General features: G+C 55.0%; 8 protein-coding genes across 8 annotated transcripts; 4 read left to right on the forward strand and 4 right to left on the reverse strand.

Annotated features, from left to right (window-relative positions):
• Positions 1–755: 755 nt before the first annotated feature.
• Positions 756–2656, reverse strand: B0H18DRAFT_966576 (uncharacterized protein). Its single transcript, XM_048043351.1, has 7 exons — positions 2285–2656; positions 2174–2224; positions 2079–2120; positions 1951–2013; positions 1806–1880; positions 1150–1751; positions 756–1092 (listed from the first exon to the last, which is right to left on the reverse strand). The coding sequence occupies exons 1-6, from the start codon at positions 2488–2490 to the stop codon at positions 1175–1177; spliced, it is 1014 nt and encodes a 337-aa protein (XP_047901137.1). The 5' UTR covers positions 2491–2656; the 3' UTR covers positions 756–1092; positions 1150–1174.
• Positions 2657–4972: 2316 nt separating this feature from the next.
• B0H18DRAFT_949700 (class I glutamine amidotransferase-like protein) lies at positions 4973–5975 on the forward strand (the record flags this gene model as incomplete). The annotated part of the gene is made up of 7 exons (XM_048041916.1): positions 4973–5032; positions 5085–5121; positions 5155–5435; positions 5489–5535; positions 5589–5691; positions 5754–5825; positions 5886–5975. 7 exons carry the CDS (start codon positions 4973–4975, stop codon positions 5973–5975), a joined length of 690 nt encoding a protein of 229 aa, XP_047901138.1.
• Positions 5976–6049: 74 nt separating this feature from the next.
• Positions 6050–7207, reverse strand: B0H18DRAFT_966587 (RNA-binding domain-containing protein). Its single transcript, XM_048043352.1, has 4 exons — positions 6886–7207; positions 6556–6811; positions 6395–6500; positions 6050–6336 (listed from the first exon to the last, which is right to left on the reverse strand). The coding sequence occupies exons 1-4, from the start codon at positions 7123–7125 to the stop codon at positions 6159–6161; spliced, it is 780 nt and encodes a 259-aa protein (XP_047901139.1). The 5' UTR covers positions 7126–7207; the 3' UTR covers positions 6050–6158.
• Positions 7208–7209: 2 nt separating this feature from the next.
• Positions 7210–9032, forward strand: B0H18DRAFT_966589 (longevity assurance proteins LAG1/LAC1). Its single transcript, XM_048043353.1, has 5 exons — positions 7210–7436; positions 7492–8075; positions 8126–8416; positions 8473–8697; positions 8752–9032. The coding sequence occupies exons 2-5, from the start codon at positions 7584–7586 to the stop codon at positions 8848–8850; spliced, it is 1107 nt and encodes a 368-aa protein (XP_047901140.1). The 5' UTR covers positions 7210–7436; positions 7492–7583; the 3' UTR covers positions 8851–9032.
• A 245-nt stretch (positions 9033–9277) lies between these two features.
• On the forward strand, positions 9278–10159 carry B0H18DRAFT_1081038 (Snf7-domain-containing protein; the record flags this gene model as incomplete). The annotated part of the gene is made up of 5 exons (XM_048031323.1): positions 9278–9455; positions 9533–9710; positions 9761–9875; positions 9927–10041; positions 10092–10159. The coding sequence occupies 5 exons, from the start codon at positions 9278–9280 to the stop codon at positions 10157–10159; spliced, it is 654 nt and encodes a 217-aa protein (XP_047901141.1).
• A 491-nt stretch (positions 10160–10650) lies between these two features.
• B0H18DRAFT_866452 (NLI interacting factor) lies at positions 10651–11394 on the reverse strand (the record flags this gene model as incomplete). Its single annotated transcript, XM_048039786.1, has 5 exons — positions 10651–10784; positions 10841–10955; positions 11005–11121; positions 11179–11267; positions 11322–11394. Coding segments are annotated over 5 exons (528 nt in total), but the record flags the coding sequence as incomplete, so codon positions are not given.
• Positions 11395–13189: 1795 nt separating this feature from the next.
• Positions 13190–15140, reverse strand: B0H18DRAFT_1112497 (MFS general substrate transporter; the record flags this gene model as incomplete). Its single annotated transcript, XM_048032823.1, has 9 exons — positions 13190–13376; positions 13437–13577; positions 13639–13755; positions 13809–14417; positions 14468–14480; positions 14534–14619; positions 14678–14784; positions 14933–15057; positions 15116–15140. The coding sequence occupies 9 exons, from the start codon at positions 15138–15140 to the stop codon at positions 13190–13192; spliced, it is 1410 nt and encodes a 469-aa protein (XP_047901143.1).
• A 541-nt stretch (positions 15141–15681) lies between these two features.
• B0H18DRAFT_11098 (uncharacterized protein) lies at positions 15682–16425 on the forward strand. Its single transcript, XM_048032761.1, has 3 exons — positions 15682–16054; positions 16105–16129; positions 16188–16425. The coding sequence occupies exons 1-3, from the start codon at positions 15798–15800 to the stop codon at positions 16281–16283; spliced, it is 378 nt and encodes a 125-aa protein (XP_047901144.1). The 5' UTR covers positions 15682–15797; the 3' UTR covers positions 16284–16425.
• The last annotated feature ends 492 nt before the right edge of the window (positions 16426–16917 follow it).

The following is a 16917-nucleotide window of genomic DNA, read 5'->3' on the forward strand; positions in this document are numbered from 1 at the left end:
ATCCTGAGCACTGTTCCACAGGTCTTATGGAAGGCGGCGTCGATACTGAGGTCCGAATTTGATAACTATCGCAGCAATGTCGGTCGAATTCAGCTGAAGCTCCATCGCAGCTGAAGCTCACAGCTAGCTGAACATTGCTACGTAGACACATTCCTAAGAAATGAATGCACCCGCGAATGGCTTCGCGCCTATCTGGCCTTTACGCGATCCGCTCCATCTGCCACCGGGCGGCGACCTCAGCCAAACCTCTGGCTCGTCCTCGATGCTACTCCTTGTGGTAGAACACCCGAGAGACACCAAGCGGGGTACACCCTGCCTGTGTGCTTCTATGCTCGGTGTCTACCACACGGATCTAGCTGGAGCGCCAAGCGCTGGATGACTGCAGAACCGGGTCCGAAACGCCGCGAACACCCAGCGAGTCAAAGCGTGGCATTACGTCCCAGAGTGTACGTGACTCAGTCGCTGCACCGAAGCCGATAGTATGCGGCCTTTAGGTGCATCGATGCGCGTGCGATCTCAGCTCGGAAGGTCCACCATGCACGCGTCCGTGTACGGCGTAAATGGTCTCCTCACCGGCGCCTCTGATGATGTGCGGGGCTCCCATGGACTGGGGACGCTACGCTGCAGCCTCGCATGCCTCTATCACGCGTTTGCGGCCTTGTACTTAGAAGTGTGGATCGGACTCGAGAGAAATATGATTTAATGCCCGCCCCGAAGCCCCATCTCAATGGCGCCGAGATTGCTTTACAGAGACAGCGGCGGAGAATCAGAAATATGCATTACTCGAAGACTGGATCAGAAGTGTTGAAATCACAGAACAGAACATGGACCCGGGCCCGAGTTGGAAGGGGTACATGCGGTGTAAATTCAACCGTCTCTCGGTGGGATCTAATGAGATCTCCAGAATAAAATGCGCAAGTGGAAAGCGATCGAAGTACACCACTATTGAATCATACGACGGAAGTCCGACAAAACCGGAAATACAAGTACAGCTTCCGCGTTACAGATGGTCTTGAATTCATGTTTGGGGTATAATCTAAATAATGCGAATGGTGAGGGAGCTCGAAAGCGCGTCGAGACATCTAAATCAGGCTGTGAGCGAACCAGAATATCAGACAATGCAGAGAGTGACATCACACGCAAACTTACATGGCTCCTATGGCCCTGCAGCGGCCTATTGATCAAAATGGAAGTTATCGACGTGTCTCTTGAGCGCGTCGGACCTGCAGATAACCTTCGGGCAGTGAGGACACTTCTCCGCCGTACTGCCGTAGTGCACCGCGGCGAGATGCTTTCCCCAATTGTTAGCATCGAGCTCCTTCCCGCAGATGATACCCCCGGTGCCGTGGACCCAATTGCACCTCACGCGTCCATGCTGCAACTGCGCCGCGTGGAAGTCACGAAGGTGGCGCCGCTGTCCACCCACCGTGAGATCGTCCAGGTGGATTGAACAGCCTTCAAGCCCGCATATAGGGTGATCAACCGTCTGGTCCGCCGGCGGAACCTGCATGGGGACAGTCTGGAGCGGGGGTGCAGATGCCGGGGATATGGCTGGCTGGTAAATCTGTGGCGCCGCATAAGGACCAGGAACAGGCTGCCACGATTGTTGGATGGTCCAGGATGAACCAAGAGTGACAGAGGACTGCGCGGCAGTGGAGGCGGTCGTAGTAGGGCGGGGAGCCGCCCTCTGATTGGCGCTGTGCGCTGTGCCGGTGTCGACGCGCCGAACATGACTCACGCTCGACTCGGACCTGAGAATATTGTCAGCCAGCGAGTCTAGGATTGGCGGGGCGACGATCACATACCCATTGTGACCGTCCGTGGGCAAAGGGGACTCATTCACGGCAAGCCGGGATTGTGAATATTGCCCCGGAAGACTTCTGAAGGAGCAAAGAGAAGTGTCGGGTTGAGCGGGCATAATTCAGCCCTGAAAGCGACAGAGAGGCTCACCGTGCGATCAGCCTTCCCGTCTCATCAGTGGCCGGGTATCGACCCTGAATTCCAGAAGGGCCTCTGTGGAGAGCACACGTCAGGCTGCGTGTTGTACTTCCAGAACCTCCAGCGGGATTGGAACTTACTGAGCAAAGGAGTGACCAGCACCGTGTGGTGGAGAGTGTAACCTTCACGTAAATTCATTAGTTAGACCATACCGATATAGCAGGCTGGGACCAACAGGTGGGCTTCTGGCAATCCCATCGCGCCCTGAATAATAATGTAGCCAGCACTGGGAAATGCGGTTACTCAGTATGTCGACCGGGGGCTAGGAATCTTGTTGCAGACGTACTGAGTCCCATACGTGTTGTTGTCGCCGTTGACAGTGTGTCGCTGGGATGCCGTACCCGCGGGGCGCTGGACCGCGTTGCCTTCGGCCGCCGTACACCCATCGCTTGAGTCAGACTCGATATCTGTAGTGTTATCGCTAGAAGGTAGTTGGTTGACGTGCCCACGGTACTGCAACTCCAGGGGCAGGTGGCCGTTCATAGTAAGCATCGTGTTTCTGGCTGAGGACGGGGAGATTGGCGGAGGAACTCTTGGGGCAAAGCTGCAGAGTTGCTAGTAGAGTCAGCTTTTTAAGTAGAGGCGGGAAGTAAAACAGTGAGCAATGAAGCACTTCTCTCGAAACAACGCGCGGAGGCCATCATGATGTGGCGCTGACTTCTGGAGGGTCGGCGTCTGACAACTGCGCCTGCCTTCTGAACTATTGTATCCGCATACTGATACAGCAACATCTAGCATTCACCTGCTTTAGTTGACCGCAGGGTGTTCATCTTACAAGGGCCGACTGCAGAGATGGGATAATCTCCGTCTGGTTGCATACCGCGCCGCCGAATTTGGAGCTACTAACGTAAGTAATACGCAGCACTCGACCTTGCGAAACACAGCCTACGGAGGATCTAATTAAGCCTGCAAAGGTCCATGAGCCAGGCATGCGCCTCAAAAGACCTCGCGAGAGACGTACCACAATGGATACAGACTGGTGTTTTCGTGTTGGACATGCTGTGGTCGAGCGCTGCGTTCATGCAAGTTACCCCACTCTCCGATCACTCTCTACCAGTTGTGGCATCTGAGTGGAAACATCAAGAATTCGATCGATGCTCGGGTTTGACCACAGGCCTGATGGCAATTGGGCCGAAGCAGCCCCGTCCCGAACAGGGTTCAATCGACCACGGAGGAACTTGAACTCCGCTGCGACGTCTCGAGTGACGGTCTGTAATGGCCTCGCGAGTTCGGCGCGAGAGAAAGCGAGATCAGATCCAGCCGCCATGGCTCCCCCACGCCGGGAGATGGTCGCGCTCTCTTCGGGACAAGAAGTTCGTGTGTTGTGCATACCACCTTTTGGTGATCGTTCTGTCGTGCTTCCTGGCCCCTGTGGTCTCGCGACAGGCGTAAGTAGGTGAGATCAGACACGCAGAGCCTGAAGTCCCAACGTGGACACTGACAGAGGTAAGAGAAGTCTGCGGATCCAGACTCTTAGTTAATGAACGAACGGTGAGTCTCAGGCACCAGCTATACCAGCCATCGCATTTTGAGGGATCGCATGAATTCAAACCACAGGGATCAGGCTCGGGCGAGAGAAAAAATAAGCTGTCATATTTCGACACCACTGCCCTTGTACCAGAGGTATTTGGAAGGGGTAGAAGTCTGGGATGATTTCGGCGCGAGACCCTCGTCCCTCGATCTGCCGATGCATCAGTGAATAACAATCACAGTATTGAGGCCCAGACTGATATGAGATTGCCGAGGACACCTCCTCGACTGCCATTTGTCTTCAGCGCCGCGACACTGTATGAGAAGCAAGAGAAGTCTCATGCAAAGGCGCTGGCGCTGGCCACCCTTTGGATATGTTAACCGTTCCCGTGGTCAACGGGTATCTCATAGCCGCCAACGTTCGTACTCCTCGATTGGCATGACATGAATACATGGACCACGTTTTTACTCATTGGATCCACCAGACCTCCTGTCAGGGACCATCGAGCCGCAAACCCTTGCATTCATCGTAGGGATTTTTCCACATTCATCTGGAGTGGTCGACCCGAAATCGTGCCTCGTCCCTCGTAGGGCGTTCTGTCTTCGCCGCATAGCATTCGTCGACAGCTCCGCCATTGATAGCCGGAAATGTGGTGAACACGTTCAAGTAGGATGGCCATACTGGTCCACCCTCATGGCAGAACAGAGCTGTCAAAGAAGACTGGCTCCACCCGAGACGGCTGTGTTTACGTCCTGCATACCTTGAGGGCAGTACCACAGACCTAAATGCCAAAACCTGCTAAGGATCATGCCCGCAGCGACCAGGCAGCCTGACATCCGCCACAGTTACTTTCAACGCGCACTGGCAGTCTACACTCAACAGAGTGGCCAGGATAGTCACAGGTTCACGACGTTCGTAGCCACACACCTTTGCTCCCCACGCATGCTTGTAGATCAAATCGCGCTCCGCTGTACAGGACTTGAGACGGCCGGTTCGATTGCCGACCACCGAATTCCTGGATATGTATGCTCACCTCCGTACGAGTACTTCATGACGGAGGTACTCACAGTACTTGACTATAAAGAACGTTCCAACGAGTGGGCCTACAACCCAATGCTATTGAGCATGCGTGAGCAACAACGCGTGGACGACAAGCGGCGCAACAAACACCCACCCTAGCACAACTGTCCGATCCGCAACAACATTCGTCGATACATCGCATTGCCCGTGCAAAGCTCTCGGGCTCGGGTTCGTCGGGACAGGTGGCATCCGCGGAAGTATCTTTACCCGCTTTCGGACACTTTCCCGATCGAACTGGAAAGTGGCGGGACGCGATGTGGAGAGCGTCGACGTCAGTAAGTCGCAAGTCGCTGACACACATCGATCTAAACCCGAAAATGGAAAACTGGCTGACTGAGAATGGCAGGTGAATATAAAGGCAGAAACTTTCCCTCGACGAGTTCATCCTCACCACCATCTCACCAACTCGACATACGCTTCACCATGGGCCGCATTTTGTTCGTGTACACCTCTTGCTCGAAGTCCTTGACAGGCAGTGGCACAGTAAGTTGACAAATCTAACGACAAGTGACCGCTTACGAACGATGTCCACCAGGGATGGTACTTGCCTGAAGCCGCCCACCCTTACTATGGTAGGTCATCAGTCTGTGACCCTCAAGATATAGAGGCTGATACCCTGCGCGAAGTCCTCGCACAACACCACACGATTGACTTCGCTGCACCGAACGGGCCGAACCCACCCGTTGACGAGAACAGTGTGCAGATGTTCAAGGATGATGAGAGCCAACAGTTCTTGAAGGACGAGACCGTCACGAAGAAGTTCGCTGAGAGCAAGAAGCTCTCAGAGGTCGATTCCTCGCAGTATGACGCGGTCTTCTACGTCGGCGGGCACGGTCCTGTGATCGACCTCGCTTCCGATCCTGTGAACATCAAGCTGGCGAACGAGGTAAGCCGAGAGCATGATCTCCAGGTATGACACTTATCTGACCTTGGAACTAGTTCTGGAGGTCGGGAAAGATCACATCTGCTGTTTGCCACGGGCCTGCGTAAGTCTGCTCTGCACTGACATGTATTCGGCATCGTTAACATCGATCTGTAGTGCTCTTGTGGGGGTAACCGACGAGGCCGGCAACTCGGTTTTCAAGGGACGATCTGCGACATGCTTCACCAATGAGGAAGAGGTGCAGGTTGACGGTGTGAAGGTACGTTTTTCAGCGTATGCGATCTTCGTTTCCCTCCATCTCACCGGCAAACTTGTGTACAGATCATCCCCTTCTTGGTTGAAGATAAGATCAAGTCCCTTGGAGGAAAGTTTGACAAAACCGAGCCCTGGGGAGTGAGTACTTCGCTGATTTATTCTTGCACACGTACCCTGACAGTGGTCGCGTATTAACAGGTCAAGGTCTGCGTCGATGGAAAGCTGATCACAGGTCAGAACCCTGCATCCGCAAAGGGTGTCGGAGAAGCCATCCATGCGGCGCTGTAAGATCGAGGACGTACTGTTAATGAGGCTTGTACGAGTAGCATGGGCGTGTCTTAATTGACGCTATCAAAGCCAATAGTTGCTGGTGGGAAAGTGGTGACGAGACAGGTCAAGATCGACCACAGCTACGTCAGAGAACTCCCAAGAAGGCGGTACATTGAAAACGTAAGAAAATGGTACAGTAAATCAGATATAGGCGACAGACATCACCCATCCTTTCTTTAACGTGAAGCCGTCTAAGGCCTCTTTTGCGACCGATGCAAGCTCCGGAGAGTCAAACAGAACTTGTGCCATCTTGGCTTTCTGCCCAGCCGCATTTGGCGTTTGAGATGGGACAACTTGTGTGGATTGGAAGCCTTGGTATCTGAGTTCGTCCCGATCATGAGGATAGTGATTGCCAAACGAAGAGAGCTTGGACGTACTGTTGGAACAGCACGGATAGCACATCGTCCGTGACCTCCTGAGGCAAATTTGTACATAGCAATCGGGCAGATTGGTTATTCACAGCTTGAGGCACGACTCCCATCCCTGCTCGTTCGCGACCGTTATAATCACCGTGCTGTCACGCGGAAACGGGACGTACCACTTGTATTCGTTGTGGTTTGCCTAGGGCCCTCGTCGTCGTCATCAATCTCCATCTCCTCACCATCCTCATCATCATTCCTTTCCCGCTTAGCTTGCGGCCCATCCTCGTCCATGCGGTCCTCCCTTTGACGCTTCTCGCCGTTTGCTTGCTTGCCGTTCGTCACATTTTTTGCGTGCACAGATGTTGGAGGGATGAAGGTCGGGTCCTCGCGTTGCAACGTCGCATATGACTTTGACTTCGCATACTCTATCCGCTGTGGGACGCGTCCATTCAAGGCTTATTCGAATCAACGACTTCTTGACGGCACCGCATGAGATGACGGCGCACCATCGGCTTATCGTAGAAAACGATACCTTCGCACGCACGCAGCGCTGCGGTTGCACCTGCGAGATCGGCAAACACGAGGAACGCCTGCCCGCGCATCCTTGGACCTTTGATTGCGACGATGTCGATGACCCGTCCGTATGTCGTGAAAAGCGCATACAGCTGCGTACGCAGTTCTTGCTTTTTGACCTTGTCGTTCAGATTGTGGACGTAGAGCGTCGCATTTGGCTGCGTGAAGGACATTGTGGTCGGCGGGAGGTGAGTGGAAGGTTGACCTGCAAGATGTTCTGCAATGAGTCTGACGGCCAAGAGGTCAGCTGAAGACGGCGAGATGAACCGCACCGAGCCGGACCTGGCGAAGATCGAACCTGGTGGCTGGCCGCGTGTCGGGAAGCGCCCATTGCATCCCAGCAGCAACGTTCCACCGTGATCGTAAGCGCCGAGCGAAGGGTTTCACGAACGGTCGACACGTCTCTCTCGCCGAGTCTCTCGCGTCCCCCCTTCGAGTATTGCTCCCGCCTCGCTCAGGACACTGGTTCACTGCCTGGTACCAGGTACGCACGTTTGTCGCGTACTTTCCGTCCCACGCAGACTTGACCGCGATCGCAGACAGTGACAGGCCGGGTCAAAAAGTTAAACGGACGCGCTCCTGTAGCCATTGCATGGGACTTTGACGCGTCGCTCTCTCCCATTTTGCTGCCATGAACACCGACCAAGCCCCAGGCTGGCTGCCATCCTTCCTCATCCCTTTCGTTACGCTCTCGTACCCCACCGCCTCCCCGGCCGTGCCGGACTCCTTCCCCGACTCAAGTTACTACGGCACCGGTGTCCTCGACGGTTGCCTCATAATCACCTTCATCGCCGTAGCTGCAATTCTCCGCGACATTATAAGGCTATGGATTCTGGAGCCTTTCGCAAGATGGAAGTTAACGCGGGATCTCATGTCGAGAAGGAGGGCGAAGAGCAGCCTCGCTCGGCGGGAGAAAGCAGGCGCCGTCACCAACGGGAGCAGTCACGCCTCTCATGATAATGCTAATGGCCATGCTACGCATACGAACGGCAACGGTCATATCGACATTGCCGACGACCACATCTCCAAAAGGACGGCGAAGAAAATGCACAAGAGCGTTCTTCGCTTTGCTGAGCAAGGCTGGGACTTTATTTACTTCTCCTTCGTCTGGGGTCTTGGACTGGTCAGTCATCTATTGTGCTTCTTCATGTCTGCTGTCTCATGTGACGCCAGTACGTTCACTACCACTTGCCCACCCGCGTGCTAGATCCCATAGACGTCTGGCTAAAATATCCTCATATACCCCTTGCTGGACCTATCAAATTTTACTATCTGCTGGAGACATCATTTTACTCTCACCAGATTCTGGTCATCAATGCCGAGGCTCGTCGCAAGGATCACTGGCAAATGATGACCCACCATGTCATTACTGTCTTCCTCATGGTAGGCAGCTACTTCTACAACTACACCCGCGTTGGCTGCCTCGTCATGTTCCTCATGGATTGGTGTGACATCTGGCTTCCGGTAAGTGGTTTTCAACCACCTCAATCGTCGTCAGAGGGCTCACGTAATTTTCATAGCTGGCGAAGATGTTCCGTTACATGGCCCTCTCCACCTTGTGCGACTTAACATTCGTCTGGTTCATGGTATCTTGGGCCGTCACCCGGCATTGGTTGTTCGTGCTTGCCATCCTGTCTGCGTGGTCGGCCATGGCAGTTGACCCACCGTTGTGGGACCCTGTCTATGGCTACTTCATGACTAGTCCCGCAATCTTGACCTTCTTGTCCATGCTCGTCGCTCTTGAGGTGCGAATTTGTCAATAATGCTTGTGTGCGGATTCAGGCTAACAGCGCCTACAGGTGATTCAAGCAATGTGGTTCTGGCTGATCTGCCGAGTGGCTTACCGAGTCATAAGTGGGAAGGGTGCTGAGGATGAGCGTAGTGATGACGAGGGGTGAGTACATCGATTCAGACAATACACTCTTGCTCATAATATACGATCTAGGGGTGACAGCGAAGAGGAAAGTAGGAAGGAACGATGATGCAGACGGCCATGATATATTACCCTCACCTATTTCAGCGTGATTGCTTTGTGTGTGCTGTAGCGTTTTTGCTGTGCTACGTGCGCTGGTGCTGTTATGACAGTGCTTTCCACTTGAATTGATGGTTTCCCCATTCGTCCGCGGCGCTTGACCACGACCGAACTACTTGAGTTGCCTTATCGGGCGCATCGAGTGACCTCAGTGCTCGCAGTGTCACGCAGCGCGGCAGCGCGTTCCTCTGACTGCGACTCCGCTTCACTCTACCCTACCTCGGACTGCTACTAGCACATACCCCTTGTTGGCTCTCTCTTTGTCTCTCTTCTCGCCTCCATCGAGCAATATGATGGCTGGAATCATGGGCTACTTTGGTGGGCGTCGGGATGCGAAGCAATCCTCCCGGGACGCTATTGTCACGCTGCGGCAGCAGCTGCAGCTCATAGACAAGAAGGAGGAATACCTGCAGAAGAAGATTGACGAGGAGATGAAGAAGGCGCGGGCTAACGCCGTCACGAACAAGCAAGGTCAGTCTGGGTATCGTGATGGGCGACCCGCGTCGGTGGACTGACGGTGTGGCTGTGGAACCCCCTTGCGAATGCAGCGGCGACGGCTGCGCTCAGACGGAAGAAGGCGACGGAGCAAGAGCTTGAGCGACTGCAGGGCACACGGTTCCAGCTGGAGATGCAGGTGAACACGCTCGAGTCGGCGAGCTTCAACGCGGAGACTATGGCCGCGATGAAGAAGGCCAGCGGCGCACTCAAGGATATCCATGGCAAGTTGTATGTGCATTATATTGCGCGTTGCCTGTGGGATGCTGAGAATTGCCTAGGACCATCGACAGGGTTGATACGACAATGGCGGAGATTCAGGATCAGACGCAACTGGCGAATGAGGTGTCTGAAGCGATATCTGCCAACACATACAGCGGCATCGATATTGATGAGGTATGCGATCTGCATTCATCCCTTCTCAGTGCCATGCTGAGGACCTTTCAGGATGAGCTGAAGGCAGAGCTCGCTGGTCTCGAGGACGAAGAACTCGATAAGCGTCTCATGGGTGCGGATCACGTCCCAGTACATCAGCCAGGCGGTCCAAGCAGAGTGGAAGAGCGTACGTCAGGTCTTCAGCTCAACATATCTACTGTGCTGACTCGCTCGTAGGGCCGACAGCCGTGGAGGATGACGAGGAGGCGCAACTCCGGGAACTGCAAGCCGCTCTGGCGATGTGACAGTCGTCGCCACTTGTCGCCATCCCCTCATTGTTTCGTCCTCTCGCGCATTTCTGTCGGCTGTCCATCTGCTGTTACATTACGACTAGGGTTCCCCATCTGTTTATTGTGTCTTACTAGTGCTTTCACCACGAGTCGTGACGTTGTACATCTCCCTCATTTTCATGTGCCTTCCAGGCGGATTCCATGGCCCGCGGATAGAATGACTCGGACGCGCGCAGCTCAGAGCAAGACGACTATGTACGTATACATACATGTACACCAACACGATGTCATTAAGCACTATCGAGTGAGCTATGCGGTGATTCGGTTGTTTGCTAAGATCGACAATGGCAGTAAATTATTATGAGTGATAATCAGCGAGACGATGCGACAATGACTTCCAATAAGAGTGAAACCCGAAAACGTGATGGCGTACGCTTCATGACGATGAAGTCCATGCAAGAATGACCGCGTCTATGACAATGAACAACCTATGAGACAGCTGCGTGTCATGAGAAACCACGAATCCCTAAGACGTGCCGGACATCGCTTGTAAAGCGAAGTGAATCAAGGACGGGCAGAAGGTCCAGTAACGCCTCGTCGTGCGGGTCATTCGTCCATCCCTCTATGGGTATGCCGTTTGCTGTCGATGCGACGATCAGGGCATTGTCAACCGCGCCAGAGGTTGTCGAAGCTCACCTTCGTTGATACTATAACATACTGGTGAATTGTCTATGAGACAAACTCGGGCCAGGTCTGCTTCGACGACGGACAGGTCTTTTGTGTACGACCCGCTTGGCAGTTGTGTACATGACTGAGAAACGTCAGCATCAGGATAGCCGGTTTCTGCGCCGCCGACGGACCTCTCTGAAGAACCGATGAGTCAGGATGCCCCTGCCAGCATCCAACCAGTCAATGACAGGATCGGCATACTCTTGCATAGACGCCGTGAATATAACGAGCGTATACCACGTAGACACCTATTGCCATCAACGATATTACGTCACTGCGAATCTGAACATGGTACGACTACGAACCTTCCTCAGAAAATAGTCCACAAACGGCCTCTTGTAGACATGGTAGAGCGTACTACGACCTCCAAGCATGACCTCCACAACATGGCAAGCTCCCTTGTTCTTGTTGGAGCGGCCGTATATACTGAGCCCTAGGAAGCCCGAACCTCCCGACGCCGACAAGATCGGCCTCGACGTTGAGTGGATGAGAGTCTCGTCCAGATCGAGCACGAGGGTCTTGGGTAGATGGAATGGTGTTTTGCGGGCGACGCCGCTGGGTGTAGATGCGCGTGAGGAGGTCCTGGTGTGCGTCGCAGGAATCGTACGGGCGGCTGCCTCGGGATTAGTGGCGGGTGGTTCGGGTATCTCTGAGGGCGTAAGACCGACGGCAGTGGGCGGGGATTCTGGGGAGATGCTTGCAGACGGGGATTGCGGGGGTTGGGATAATGGTGGTGGGATTGCGGGGGGAAACGTTGGTTGGCGTAATAATACAGATTTCACGTCCTTACTCTCGTCTTCAGTGTCCTTCTCGTCCTCGTCCTCGCCATCCTCCACGGCCACCTCGTCTGCTACGCATGCTTGTTGCTGGCGAGTGATAGATCTCCATGCCGCACAGATAGAGTGCCATAGAAGCAGGAAGAACGCACGAGGTGTATACTGTGGAGGATGCCGCCAGTAGGAGGACCGGCCTTCTCCGCTGACGAGACGGACGGACGTCGAGATGGAGGCCTCGAGCCCGTTTGGAGGACGCCGAGGGGCGTCGAGGTCCATATTGTACGGGCTGATCGGTAGAGGCGACTGCCGGGGACGACAAGGACCGCTTGAGAGCCCACGCCCCCGACGACGAACTACCGGGAAAAGGGACGCGAAATGACTTCGTCGACCATGTCCTCACTCGCGGAAGCCGGGTCTCCTGCTGACGATCGCCAGCGGCCGAGAGGGAGGGAGGCGATTCTGAGACCGGGGTGGACGGTGGCGCGCGGGGAGAGGCTAGCACATCGAACTGGCGCGAGAGGTAGGTCAGCGAATTCATTTGCGTCGGCGCGACGCCAGAGGACGCTGCGGCGAGCAGAAAGTGAAGGCAGGCGGTGAGGAAGTGAACGGCGAAAGAAGCGAGAGGAGATGGGGATAGGACGCGGAGATGTCGGCGGGCACTGGCAGGCCAGAAACGCGTGTAGCGTGATTCCCGCGTGCGCGCCTGGGTCGACTCTGCTGCTGCCATGATCGCCTGCGCTCGCTCGTCGCGTCCTCGACCGTTCACGCTTTATATCGCATCTCTGCGCTTCAGCCTCTTGGTCAGTCTCCAGCTCCGGTTGGAACATGTCTAACTCCATTCTCGCTATCGCACCTCGCTCACGCCCAGCGTCCAGTGTGCTTCCCAGGTACTCTGCTTCTCGCATTCTTCAAATCAGCACCTCGTATCGCTGCTTCGGTGTAACCCCCTGCTGAACGTGCACTGCAATCGCGCAGGATCATCGAACGTGCGAGTCGACCATTGTCTTGATTCTGGCGCTGCCTACGTAGATAACGCGCTTGTGTGAGTACGTCCAATCCACATGTCCTCTCGGACGGTTCAGTTCTTGACAGCGCCTCGCGGCTTAGCGCGGCGTGCAATGCAGGCCGCCCGTTACTCGAGTCTCGGGACACGGAGTTCAACAGAACGGATCATTAAGCAGAGATCGAACCGATAGACCGCCACGAGCCGAGTTCAAAATGGTCCTGCATACCTAGGTGGTCATACTGCAACATCACTGGGACAAGGCTGTCCGGATAGTTGCCATGTCTTGTGCAGATGACAGTCCGAAAACGGTCGACTGCGATGTGTAGCCGTTGGTCAGAATCACTTCCGTTGAAGACCCGCCCGGTGCATGACGGACCAACATTTCTGGGGGACGCGCACCGGAACTCTAACACTTCAAAGAAATGAACAGCAAAGCGCTTGGTCATAACTCGACACGGACCGTCAAGCCTGTACACACGTGCACTGAGGTTGCTTGCCCGCGACGTAGGTACAACAGAATAGTCATCGGGACAATCATATCAAGTAACGGAAGCCCTTTTCCGTTATCCCCTTCTCTCGTTCCTCCTCGTCCATTTGCCGATTCAGCGACTCCAGATGAAGCTTGAATATATAGCTCATGATGATGGCGCACCCGCAAGTGGCAGTACAGATGGCGTAGGAGTATCTATATGTAGGTCCCCAGTTACTGGGCCATACATACCTGCACGGAATGATCAGTCAATGTCAGGGAGAGTCGATGATGCGACCTCTAAGTACTCACGATCCAGCCACGTTCCCGATTTGCGAAAAGGCATTGACCAGCGCTACCGCCACAGCACGTTTAGACGGTGGGCGAGGGAATGAGTTGCTGACCCATGTATACATGACCACGAAGCCGGCATATTGTTGCGCCATCAAGAACCTGGAAGCGACATTAGCCAGTTGGCTCACAGAGGACACGCACGTTCAAGGCGGAGTCTCACAGTGAAATGTATCGAGCCGCGGTGTTCATGGTGCAAATGGAGATGATGAAGCCTACGATGCCTATCGCCCAAGAGATCGTCATATGATAGAATCGTTCCTGTGTCCGATCGGAATGGCTGTAAATCTCGTTTGAGTGACCGATATCTTCCGTGATACGATTAGTACTCACCGGGAGTTGACATAGGCGAGGATGGCCGCAAGTACGAACGGAGGAGCGCACAACAAGAGCGACACCGTAGAGCTATATCCCAGCGTGGCACTGAGGGTGGGGAAATACGCGTTGAAGCTCAAGCAAACGACCTGGCTGAGCATAGCGAACGCCATCCACCAGACTTTCCAGTCCGTGATCGCCATCAACAACCCAGCTCCATGCCGGCCCGTTTCCGTTTCCTGTTCGTCGCCGACACCCGCGTCTTCTTCCATGCGCCGCAGAGCCAGTTGCTTCTCGATGGGACTAAGCCACCGCCCCTTCTCCGTGGCAGGGAAGTCAGGCAAGATGAAGATCGCGCAGATGGCAAAGAATACGGTTAGAGAACCCTCGATGTAGAACAGCCAGCGCCAGGCAGCATCTCCGAGCTTGCCTTGCATCGTGTCCAGGATCCCGGAAGCGATGAGGGAGCCGAACGCGTTGCTGATGATGTTGCCGCCATAGAGGATGGCGGTTCGTCTGCCGAGTTCGCTGCGCTTGTACCACTTGCTAATAAGGAAGAGCGCACCAGGGAAGAAGGCGGCCTCCATGAAGCCCAGGAAGAACCGCGTCAGTAGTGCGCCGACGAAACTTGAGATATTCCGTCAGTTCGAGGTAATTCCCGTTCTAGCGCCACTCACTTGTGTGTAATACCTGTCCCGACGGGTTCATTCAGGGGTATATGAAGACATATAGAGCACACTCACCCGTCAAGATGGAAAGAACGCCCCAGACAATCATGCAGAACGGAAGATGAAGGGAGGGCTTCCCGACATAATTCAAAATCATGTTCCTGTTGGCATCGAAATCATTGGACACTGAAGGCCTGATTTGAGGAATGAGAAGCTTACGAAGGTATTTGCATGATGATGTATCCGACATAGAGTATGGACAGCAACGTCGCGAATTGTTGGCCTTGAAGGTGCAAGTCGGCCTCAAGCCTCTCAGTCGTGCAGCTCTACGGGTGTTTCGTCAGTCATGGCCGGAGCGTCCCGCGAAGCTGTAGCATTCACGCTGCGTTGTTCCGATCAATCTAATGTAGAACTGTTGAGTGCATATGAAGCCGGGAAATGAGGTACTCACGTAGTTCATATGTAGATGATCACCAAGATGAACATCCGGGCATCCAATTTCAAGAGAAGTCTTCTCTCGAGCTTCCTCCGAGCCTCCGCCCCGCCAAACTCGGCGTCCGGGTCCTCCACGCCCACTTGGACGGACTCGACATCTTCACCTTTTCACGGGGGAATCCAGGTGGAGCTTGGAATCTGACATGGCCGCAGCGGCGGTACCGAGGTCGACGGTCCTATCGTCCATAGGCGACCTATGTTTATATAGTGAAGGAGCAGCGGCCCACCGTCTCCGGAGGCTTATGTCGCGTGCAGCTTCTGAGCATATATGTTGTCCCTTGGTCACCAGACCCATGAACCCCGGACGCTGTGGAGAATGCGCCCCGGACAAGCCTGTACTCGTGGACTGATGAGCGGTGTCTAGTACAGATCTGCTTGGACTATACCTCGGCGATAAGCATGCTATGCCAGCTCGGCCCACTCTCCGGAGAAGTCGATCTGCGTAGTCCTGTTACAGTGCCAACTGACGCGTCCACCGGATCTGCGAATTTCATTGATAGGGCGACCTACAGCGTCAGTTTGGAGGAGGAGGCTGAAAATCTCAGCAGTCAGTAAATGCTTCAGTGATCGACGCAGCCCGATGGGAGTTGTTCACATGAGCCAGCTCAAAGCTGGGCATCAACGACGTCTCTTTCCATTTCGGGACACCACAGCTCGGCGTTGCGCGCACGTGACCGACGCGAACGTTGTTTACGCGTGCGAACGCGCACCGCGCCAGGCGGGCGCTTCTTCCCGAGCCCGAGCAGGCCCTCTCGTCCACCAGCCCCGCCGCATGCCCGCCCTCCTCCCATAACATATCTCGTCACGGCCAGGAGAAGATTTGTTTCAAAGAAGTCTTGAGATTATGGCACACTCGATGGAGTTCCTCACGCTGGGCGAACGGGTCGAACACGCGATTGCAGCGCTTCCGACGCTGAGCAAAGAGGAGATCCCGCTAGACGACGCGTGCCCAATCTGCCTCCAGGGCTTCGGGGCCATATATGAAGGGAAGGCACAGGAGGAGGTCGCGGCTGATAATGGGCTCCCGAACGGGACAGACCCGGAAGAGCACAGGGGCGTGACAAAGCTGAGCGGGTGCGGGCATGTCTTTTGCAGATTCGAGTAAGCGTTGTGCTCTGTCTAGCTCTGCCAATACTGACAAGGAGTTTTAGCTTGATAGAATGGATACGTGGCTGGGTACGTGTCTTCTGCTACTACCGCCGCGGCATCATGTCTCATTGTCGTCGATGGACAGCACGGAACCTGTCCCGCCTGCCGCGCAGAGTTCGCGAACATCCGGCCTCCGTCCTACTCGGAGGACGGCTCCTCCGACGGGATACGTGCCCAATGATGACGAGACGAGGACGACCTCGACGAAGACGACGGGTTCATGGACACGGACGGTTCGACGCCGAGGGGGAGGACTACGACCTCGACTTCGACCTCGACGGCGACGAGGTCGACCTGGCCGCGGACGTGAACGCTTTATTGGGCGGCGGGGGCGCAAGGGGCCATGAGGGATAGATTGGCTGCGGACGTGGATCGTTCATGGCGCTCTTTGGGAGCGGGCGGAACCCACCGCGATACCCCCCGGAGGTTACCTGGCAGCGGATGCGAATGCCTTTATGCGAGAGTACACCGCGGGCAGGAACAGAGACGGCTCGGAGGCGGAGGTGTCGCAGGCCTAAACGCGGATGTTGGGACGACGTGGTTGAGGACAGGGCGATGTGGGAGCGCGGAGGACGAGGCGATGGAGAATTGGGGACTTAGCCATAGCGATGGAGACGCGTCGGAGAGCCTGTCGGAGGGGAGCTTTTGGTAGCATGGAGGATGACATGATGTGCAGGATGATGGTATGTCTACCTTCCGTCTCTCTTGTCTGTCTCGTGTGGATTCTAACATACTGTCATTACAGCTGCTGCAGTCGCGGAGCCAGGCTCGCCCTCGGCCGAAGTCCCAGAAGCGGAGACAAAATAGAGAGACAA

This window comes from Fomitopsis serialis (genome assembly GCF_022376445.1).
Source record: "Fomitopsis serialis strain Sig1Antser10 chromosome Unknown B0H18scaffold_1, whole genome shotgun sequence".
NCBI classification, from domain to species: Eukaryota; Fungi; Basidiomycota; class Agaricomycetes; order Polyporales; family Fomitopsidaceae; genus Fomitopsis; species Fomitopsis serialis.

Coding starts and splice junctions, on each gene's coding strand:
- B0H18DRAFT_966576 (XM_048043351.1), bottom strand. CDS start 2,490: ATGCTTACTATGAACGGCCACCTGCCCCTGGAGTTGCAGTACCGTGGG. Junction 2,121..2,173: donor GGATTGCCAGAAGCCCACCT/GTTGGTCCCAGC, acceptor ATTTACGTGAAG/GTTACACTCTCCACCACACG. Junction 1,881..1,950: donor ACGGGAAGGCTGATCGCACG/GTGAGCCTCTCT, acceptor TTGCTCCTTCAG/AAGTCTTCCGGGGCAATATT.
- B0H18DRAFT_11098 (XM_048032761.1), top strand. CDS start 15,798: ATGGCACACTCGATGGAGTTCCTCACGCTGGGCGAACGGGTCGAACAC. Junction 16,055..16,104: donor CATGTCTTTTGCAGATTCGA/GTAAGCGTTGTG, acceptor AAGGAGTTTTAG/CTTGATAGAATGGATACGTG. Junction 16,130..16,187: donor TAGAATGGATACGTGGCTGG/GTACGTGTCTTC, acceptor GTCGATGGACAG/CACGGAACCTGTCCCGCCTG.
- B0H18DRAFT_966589 (XM_048043353.1), top strand. CDS start 7,584: ATGAACACCGACCAAGCCCCAGGCTGGCTGCCATCCTTCCTCATCCCT. Junction 8,076..8,125: donor TCGTCTGGGGTCTTGGACTG/GTCAGTCATCTA, acceptor ATGTGACGCCAG/TACGTTCACTACCACTTGCC. Junction 8,698..8,751: donor CCATGCTCGTCGCTCTTGAG/GTGCGAATTTGT, acceptor CAGCGCCTACAG/GTGATTCAAGCAATGTGGTT.
- B0H18DRAFT_966587 (XM_048043352.1), bottom strand. CDS start 7,125: ATGTCCTTCACGCAGCCAAATGCGACGCTCTACGTCCACAATCTGAAC. Junction 6,812..6,885: donor TTTTCTACGATAAGCCGATG/GTGCGCCGTCAT, acceptor CGCGTCCCACAG/CGGATAGAGTATGCGAAGTC. Junction 6,337..6,394: donor CTATCCGTGCTGTTCCAACA/GTACGTCCAAGC, acceptor GGACGAACTCAG/ATACCAAGGCTTCCAATCCA.